This window comes from Sarcophilus harrisii, chromosome 1 (assembly GCF_902635505.1).
Source record: "Sarcophilus harrisii chromosome 1, mSarHar1.11, whole genome shotgun sequence".
In the NCBI taxonomy this organism is placed as follows: domain Eukaryota; kingdom Metazoa; phylum Chordata; class Mammalia; order Dasyuromorphia; family Dasyuridae; genus Sarcophilus; species Sarcophilus harrisii.
In genome coordinates, this window is record NC_045426.1 from 29645437 (window position 1) to 29654446 (window position 9010).

The following is a 9010-nucleotide window of genomic DNA, read 5'->3' on the forward strand; positions in this document are numbered from 1 at the left end:
TCTGATTCTTTTTGTACAGCAAAATAACGTTTTGGTCAGGTATACTTATTGTGTATCTAATTTATATTTTAATGTATTTAACATCTACTGGTCATCTTGCCATCTAGGGGAGGGGGTGGGGGGGTAAGAGGTGAAAAATTGGAACAAGAGGTTTGACAATTGTTAATGCTGTAAAGTTACCCATGCATATAACTTGTAAATAAAAGGCTATTAAATAAAAAAATAAAGTAAGTCATTCCTCTAAAAAGAAGGGAGAAAGGACAGAAAAAAGAAAAAAAAGTGGAAGAGACCATGTCTTTTCTTCTCTATGTCAGTAAAGATCAGATTAGGAGCCAGAATCTGCTTTTGCTGGCTGCCAGTCCTAAATTAGTTTTAAATCAGGAGAATAAAGTAAGACTGAGGATTGATGGATCTGATATGCAAAGAATGGAACAGCTGAATGCAGGAGTCCTCGTTTCAATCTATAGGTTCATATACTTGAGCTGAAAGAGCCTCTTCATCTGATTTCCTCAGATAAAGGTAAGTTTCATAGTATGGAAGTAGGGGCAAGGGGCCAAAAAGCAGTGGATTTGGAGTCCAAAAACTTGCTTAAAATCCTGAGTCTGATGCTGATTATGTTGGGGATCATCAAAAACTCATTTACCTCCTCTTGGTCTCAGTTACTTCATTTGTAACACAAGAGAATTGGATTGACATTTAGGGCCTCTCTAGGCTCCCTGTTTATAATTCTACAGATTTACTGGGCAGCTAGATGACTCAGAGCATAGCATGTTAGATCTGGAGCCTGGAAGACCTGAATTCAAATTCAATCTCAGACACTCAATAGCTGTGTGACATTAGGCAAGTCACTTAAGTCTGCTTGGCTCAGTTTCTTCATCTGTAAAATGAGTTGGAGAAGGAAATGGCAAACCATTCCACTACTTCTGCCAAGTAAAAACTGAATTGGATCATGAAGAGTTGGACGTAACTGAAATGAATAAACAACACAGATTTATTAAGAAGTGAAATTAACTTCCCAAAACTTTGTAGACTATACTTCAGGGTATTCCTGATGCATTACTGGGACATGACCTTCTAGCTGGGATGAATTCTACAATCAACTGCTGAGGATAATAGAAAGGAATATACACCAATCTAGGTTCTCATGAATAAATCAATCAAAACATTTACTGAACACCAACTCTGCTTCAGACTCTATTACAGAGACTGGGATACAAAGAAAAATAAAAATAAAACAGTCCCTGCCTTCAAAGAACTTACATTTCTTGTTGAAAATTATCTATGCATATGTTTTGAAAATAAAAAAAGCTTTAATAGCAAAAATTACATTCTTAGAAGATGAAATGATACATAATCACATAAGTAATGTAGGTTATATATATATATATTTCAAATGTAATGAATCCAAATAATCTGGGATGGAAGACACTGGCAATTGGAGAGAGATCAGGAATGGCCTCAGGGAAGAAGGTATATTTCAGTTGAGCTTCTTGAGATTTTACTAGATAAGGGGGGGAAGAGTCTAGTGTGTCTAAATTTCTTTTGAGGGAACCAATAAATGGTGCTAGTGTAGGCTAGATTTCAGACCTTATGAAATGGAGGAATTTATCTGCATCAAGCTGGACAGATAGTTTGAAACCAGGTTCAAAAAGCTTTAAATAAAAATATATCTGTTTTAAGATTTAGATTTACTTATCTCTGAAATTTCTTTTGAGAAGAGCTCTCCATCAAGAACCAAAAAATGACTTATAAGATAGTATACCAAAATGAGGTGTAAACCTAGAAAAATTAGCTGAGATAGCTGATAAACTTTTCAAACATGTCAGTAATTCTTCCAATGCATTAATGGAAACTTTTCAGAATCAGGACAAAGTCATAGAATCACAGACTTAGAACTAGAGGAGAATGTAATATTTATCTATTTAAATCCCTCATTTAAGAAATGAGAAGACATAAAAAAATAACTGAAATCCAGCATGATTAAGTGATTGACCCATAATCAAAAAAATAATGAAGTGTCAGAGACTGGATTTGAACCTGGCAAATTCAGTGTGCTCTTTGCTGTAGCCCACCCAGTGGCAGAGAACACAAGTGATTCGCAAACTTCAACCATTATTTAAATAGGATTTATCAAGATTACAGAGACATTCTTGGAATCATGAAATCTACAAACTGAAAGAGAGGTCAAAACTTAAGGAATCATAAAATGAAAGATTTAGAATCAAGAAATATTGAAACAATCATCAACAAGAATTTGTTGAGTATATATCAGGTGCTAGCATTGGTGATAATAAGTCTTGGGAATATAAAGACCAAAAAAACCCCAAAACAATAACAACAAAACATGATATGGAGTTCTCTTTCTAATGGACAGACAACTTGCAATTAACAATGCATATCTGAGAAACAGAATAAAGAAAGAGGTAAAGATAGAAATAGACAATATGGAAATAGAGATTTAGAGATGGAGATTGAAATACAAATAGAGATTAAAAAAATAAAACTTGAGTGGTACAGTAAATAGAACAGTGGAACTGAAGTCCAGAAGACCTGAGGGCAGATTTGAATTCAGGTCTTTCTAGATTCCAGATAAACTGCTCCATGTGCTTCAATTTCCTTACCTATAATATGGGGATAATAGTAAATAATTTGCAGAGTTGTTATGGGGATCAAATGAGATAATAATTATAAAGCCTTAGCACAATGCCTGGATATAATATGCATTATATAAATATTAGTTATTATTATTAATTTTTCACAAGACAACTTAGGTTAAGTGACTTGCTTAGGATCAAACAGCAAGGAAGTATTATGTCAGAGGCCAGAATTAAACTCACATCCTCCTGACTCCAGGGCCAGTACTCTATACCCTGCACCATTTAACTGTCCCATTTGTTTTTTTTTTGTTATTATTATTAGAGATAGAAATAGAAAGAGCTAAAGATAAATGAGGCAGAGATAATTACTAGAGGCAGAAATAAATGATACAGTTCAGTCAGTCTATATATCAATATCTATATAGATAACTGTTAATAAAATGACATGAGACTGATTTTGATGTCCTTCTGGAAAGTAATTCCAGGGGGTCAATCAATCAATAAAAATTTATTTAGTACCCGCTATATACCAAGATCTATGTTTAACATGAAAGATTCCATGAAGGATCCTTGAAAAAAATGTAATTAACCTCTATTTTACAGATGTGGGAACTAAGGCCTAGGGAATTCAAATGGCTTGTACTGGTAAGTCGTTGTATCCAGCCCAACACTCTTACCTAACCAAAATATTTATTTTATAATACTCTTGGAGATAATCTCACCATGACTTGAAACCCTCCAGTGATTAACAATTTACTATCTACTAGGATAGTTTAAATTGTTGGGAAATTTGTCTTCGATTAAATCAAAATGTGCCTTTCTCTTAATTCTACAGTCTTATACTCAGCATGCACTTATTAAGTGCTTACTACATGCAAAATGCAGGTGTTTGTATTGCTGAGGTAGATACAAAGACAGAAGACACCGGTGTTTTTTGCCCTCTCTAACCCTCCATCTGGGAGCTTCCAGTGAGGGAAATATCACATCAGGTCTCAAACACAAAAGGTCAACAGTTTTCCTCCTAAATCATGGACGATGAATCTCCAGCTCAAACAGCTGAAATTGCTGTTACACTTCATTTAAAAGGAGGAAAAAAAAGTATGTATTCATCTGGGCAAGAAACCTGCTAGTAGGTTGCAACATTACAATGCAGTTTGTGTAACCTCATTTAGCTGATAAGAACTCGAACATAACCTTTGGTCCTTCACTCCTATAAGGCAAGCATCCATCCTCCTTTCCTCCCCCCTCCTCCTCTAAGAGAGGGCAGGAAATTAAGGGAGTGTCAGCATTTTTAAAGTCTACAACAGCAAAGGGCAAAGGTTGAACCTGTTTTCTTTTATAATATTTGTTTTTCCCACTGTCGTTTCATGAATCTTTACTGAATAAAGAACTGGCTACGTTACAGAATACAAAATGACACTGCGTGTATCAAGAGAAGGTCTCTATTCTATTGAGTTGGGCCCAGATGGAAGATTTCTGGGAAGACAAAGATAAGATGAGAACAGAAAGAAAAGGAGAGGAGGGGCTGCAAAATGCTCTGGTGGAGTGGGTACCTACATTGATGAAATCATTGACTTACTGGGCTACATCCCAAAGTAGTTATATATATATATATATATATATATATATATATATATATACATATATATATATATACATACACTATATTATCGAAACCATATTATTGAAACCAACAGGTTTCACAATTCACAAAAAAGAAAATTAGTGCCATGTCCCACTTCTGTGCCTTCAAAAATATAATTCTTCCCTGTGTTAAGCCATGGTCTTCCCCTCACCTCGACCTCTTGGAATTCCTCACTACTTTCCAAATTCAACTCAAATGTTCACAAGTCAACAAGTATATTAAGTGTGTACTACTGCCAGGCCCTGCCCATTTCTAACATGAGTCCTTGATCCCAGTTCTTAGGTCTTTCTTTCCTCCTGAATATTTTATATTTACTCATTTTGGTATAAGTTGTATCTCCCACATAGAATATAAACTTCATTAACTCAGGACTGGATTATATCTTTATATTTGTGTACTTTTGCCCCTATTACAGTGTCTGACACCAGGAAGTCCTGGATAAGTCCTTTTTGACTTGGATTGCATGAGGAATAGGGCAGAAAAAATGAAAATGAATGTTCTACCAGAGTTTAAAAGTATTGTTAATGAATGCAGAGTATACAGTGGGATACTACCTACAGAAAATAGCCCTCTTAATCAAATTTCCATCAGGGAGTCACTTATGTGTGACTTAATAGGCACTGATGACATACTGTACTTTGTGCTGGTGACAGTGGGTCCAGGACATCATAGCAACAGGCTTATCATAATCTTTCTTATATTACAAGTTAATTGTTCTTTTGGGGAGCAAATGTCTGCATTGTGATGTGGGGATAGCAAAACTATCTTAATTTGCAGAAGATGCTTAGAAGCAAACAAAGTCACTTTATTTAGTGAGAGTTGTCTTATTTAACCTGGAGAAAAGGATTATTATCGTAGCAATACTAAAGACAAAAAGGAAATCAAGAAAGATTCAGGACTGCTCAGACACTGAAGCAGAGACAAAGGGATTCAATTGCTTGAACACCCACAAACTGTTACTTCTCTTTTACTTCTTTTTGTCCCTAAACTCCTAAGAGATGATCTATAGTTGATCCTTCCATTTTCTTCTCTCTCATTCTCTTCTTCCATCTCTGCAGTATGGCTTCTGACCCCATCATTCAATTGAAACTACTCTTTCTAAAGTTATCGATGCTTTTTGAATTGATAAATTGAATGGCCTTTTCTCAATCCTCACCTTCTTGACCTCTCTTCAGTTTCTGACATTGTTGCTCACCCTCTTCTTGTAGATTTCCATGACACTGCTCTCTCCTAATTCTTCTCCTACCTCTTTGGCTACTTTGCCCAGTCTCTTTTTCTAGTTTTTCATTCAGATCATTTCTCAACTGGCTGCACTACTATGGGACTTCTGTAAATGATCCAGAATGTTTATTACTATTATTATTATTATCCTGATCATTCGGCAATTTCCCAACTGCCTTGGTCCTGTAGCTCATGACCATCTGCTGTCTCTATAACTGAAAGGTAAAACTTTAATCTGCCAGTTCAGGATAGAGCCCAGGCTCAGAGATCTTAGTTTTCAACTGGCTAAAATGGAACTTTTCTGGTTTCTTTACTTCATCACTGGAAGTACCTTCCCACTCTTTCTTTTTTTCATATTTTTCATCACCAGGCCTAAGAATAGTGCCTGTACATGGTAGATATGTAATAAATGTCTATTTATCGATTGGGGAGGGAGGTTCACAGGCCTCAGTCATGGGCCCTTTTCTTTTACTTTTCTTTGTATTTCTAGTATTTAACATTTTATTTGGAACATATGTGCTTTCTAAGATATTTCTAAGCTGTGAGATACTAAGCAAGTCACTTGATCTTGTTTGCCTCATTATCCTGATCTATAAACATGCATCGGAGAAAGAAATGACAGAGAAAACCCTAAATGACAAAAAAATAACAAAAAAGTTGGATATAACTGAAAAAAATGACTGAATGATAAGGTGCTTAATAAATGCTTATTGACCCACAAAGAGAATAACTGCTCTTTTAAGTGAATTTGTATAACATGTTTCTCTTTCAGAATTCCTCTTATCTTTCTTCTCAACTTTTCTGTGCCTATAGGGTAATCATCAATCATCATGATGGACATAAAGCAGAGTAATGAGATGGAGATGGTACATCAATCTTGGGTATCTACAATAGAATCCTCTTAACCTTGAGCCCAGGATCACTTTCATTGTTTCCAACATTAAACTTTACCCAACTTTAGCTGAAAATAACTCTCCACAATTCAATTTAAATGAACAAAGCTTTATTGAGCAGTTCCTAAATTCAAACCCCCAGCTAGCTTATATGAGGAACACAAAAGGAAGCAATACATTTCCTCTGCCCACAAGGAGCTTACAATCTCATAAGCAAGTTCACAACAGCTTTGTACATTTCCTAGTAAAATCCCCACCTTTCCAGAACATTCACTTGCCTTAGCTTTCTTTTTAATATCACCCACTCAAATCTATTTTAACCATTAGAAATTCAATTGTTAATTTTTGTAAAGCTTAAATAATGAATAGGATTTGATCACCTGAATTTATTCTTTATACTTTATTACAATAGTTACCAGCAAATTCAATCAGATGACAAACTCTATTCTTTTTTTGCATCCCACCTTACTGTCACACATTATAGTAATATGTATTATCACTTTCAAATTTTACATTAATTAAAAAAAAAGGAGCAGCAAAAGAAGGTGTTTGCAGTGTCCTAATTAGCTCAAAACTAAGGGCAACTCAAAAATCATTAGCACTTACTTTTTAATTTTCTTAAAAACCATAATGTGCATATCCTGCTTAGAACTGCATGAGTCCTAATTCTGCACTCATTAATTAGCAATGAGAAAATGGACAAGGACATTTCTATGATCTGTTCCAGTCCCCCACCGATCGTCTGCCTTTAAAATAAAGACGAAGGAGGAAAAAAATCTTACTTTTTCTCCCTCCTTCATCAATCAATAAGTGAACTCTGAAATCACAAGCCTTGCTGCTTGTACCCACAAGCAACTAAAGTCTGTCAACTCTGTGGCCTGTGGAAAAGTGAAACTACGCATAAGTCAGAACTGGGAGCAGCGCGGGGCGTCTGTCTCTCTCTCTCTCTCTCTCCTCCTAAACTCTCTTTTCTTAGCCTTTCCTGGATCCCCGAATCTTGGAAAGTTTCGTGGCAGTAGCAGGAGCCCAGGACTAAAGTGCCCCGGAGTCAGGCCGAGAAATCCACCCTCTCCCCTTTGCATTCAGAGCATCTCTCAGCTGCTGGGGAGTTTTTAGCCTGTCCAGTCCAACGCTCACGAGTCCCAGGGAGGAAACTGACATCCCGTGGGGGCAGCGGACTGATCCCCGTTACGCGGGAAGTGAGTGAATGGCACCCGACAGCGACCTGCCCTCCCTTCTCCGCTAGCTCTGCCCCCGGTGCCTCCGCGATCAGTTTTAGGAGCACGTGTGTCTGCTAAGTGGGAAGCTGGGCTCCGGCGGGTGCCCGCCAGTCTCGGTGGCAGCCCGTTCCTTCCGGGCCAGTTCAAGTGAGAATCTGGGCTGCAGCGCCCGGGAGTGAGGACGTGGCAGGGTACTGAAGGGATGCTGGGTACCCAGGCGTGAGCTCTGGGGCTCTGGGGCACCCCGCGGCTGCCAGCAGAGGGATAGAAAGGAGGGGTGCAACGGGGAAAGCTGAAAGGGAGAGAGCACGGGGAGGCGGGGGCAGGAGGAGCGGCGGGCCGCGCTGCGAGGCCCGGCCCGGCCCTGCTCGGCCCGGCTTCATTCCCCACTCACCTGGGACTGGCCCAAGGGGAGGCACGGTCGGAGTACCCACGCAGCCCGTAGAAGTTTCCCGGCCTGAGCTGCCTTGGGGGACGCCATCTTAGACAGGAAAGTAGGCGGAGGGCCACTGGGCTAGAGCTGGTCCCCTGGGGCAGAAGGAGGAAGAGAGGGGGGAGGAGAAAGGGGAAGAGGAGGGAAAAGTGGGAGGAGGAGAGGAGGAGAGAAAAAAGAAAGAGGAGGGGGCAAAAAGGGGAAGAGGAAGAGGGAAAGGGAGAAAGGAGGAAAAGAAAGGGGAAGGAGGAAAAGGGAAAAGTGGGAGGAGGTGGAAGAAAAAAAGAAGGGGAAAAGGAAGAGAAGGGAAAGAAGAAGAAATGAGGGGGAGGAGAAGGGAAAGGGGAAGAAAGAAAAGAAAGTCCATCGTGGAGAATCACTAGCATTCTTTACACAGCTCAGATACCCAATATGTGACCTTTTTTGATCTCCACCAGTATCAGTACTTTGTCTCTCATGAAATTAATTTATATTATTTGTATTTTTTTTTCTTGTCTCATGTTTCCATCTAGGAGAAGAGAACTTTTTAGATGCCCAAGAGGATTTCCTTTTTGTCTTTGAATCCCCAGCTTTGCTTATGATGCCTCTTAATAAAATGAACAATGCCCTTTTTGGTTCCAAGGAATGGATGAATGAATCAGTATTCAATATACTCTTGTCTCATTCCCATATCATTCCACCTTAAGATTCTAGAGGTATCTAGAGGGACAGGGTTCTCCTTTCTGTAGTCCTATTGGGTCAAGCCCCCATTCCAGGTGTTAAACTCCATTGTCTGCCATCAGTGAAGAGTATTCCATTCACTAAGTTTTATGAATTAGCTTTTAAAACAGTATAAGTCTAAGAAAGAACAGATGTGCCAATATTTCCCACTTCCCTGATTCTTTTAGGGCACATTCTCCCCTATACTAACTTGGTCTCTTGGGAAAGGAGGCTCATATTAAGCATAGTTTTCACATATCACTAATCACACCAGTTTTATGTCCAAATTCAACACAACCAGA

At 38.5% G+C, this 9010-nt stretch overlaps 1 protein-coding gene across 1 annotated transcript in view; it reads right to left on the minus strand.

Annotated features, from left to right (window-relative positions):
- SUCLG2 (succinate-CoA ligase GDP-forming subunit beta) overlaps positions 1-8129 on the minus strand; it is a 317191-nt gene extending 309062 nt beyond the window's left edge. Inside the window, exon 1 of the mRNA XM_023498103.2 lies at positions 7971-8129. Coding sequence (XP_023353871.1) covers positions 7971-8057 — 87 coding nt within the window. The 5' untranslated portion in view covers positions 8058-8129. The remainder of the gene's footprint in view (positions 1-7970) is intronic.
- Between the last annotated feature and the right edge of the window lie 881 nt (positions 8130-9010).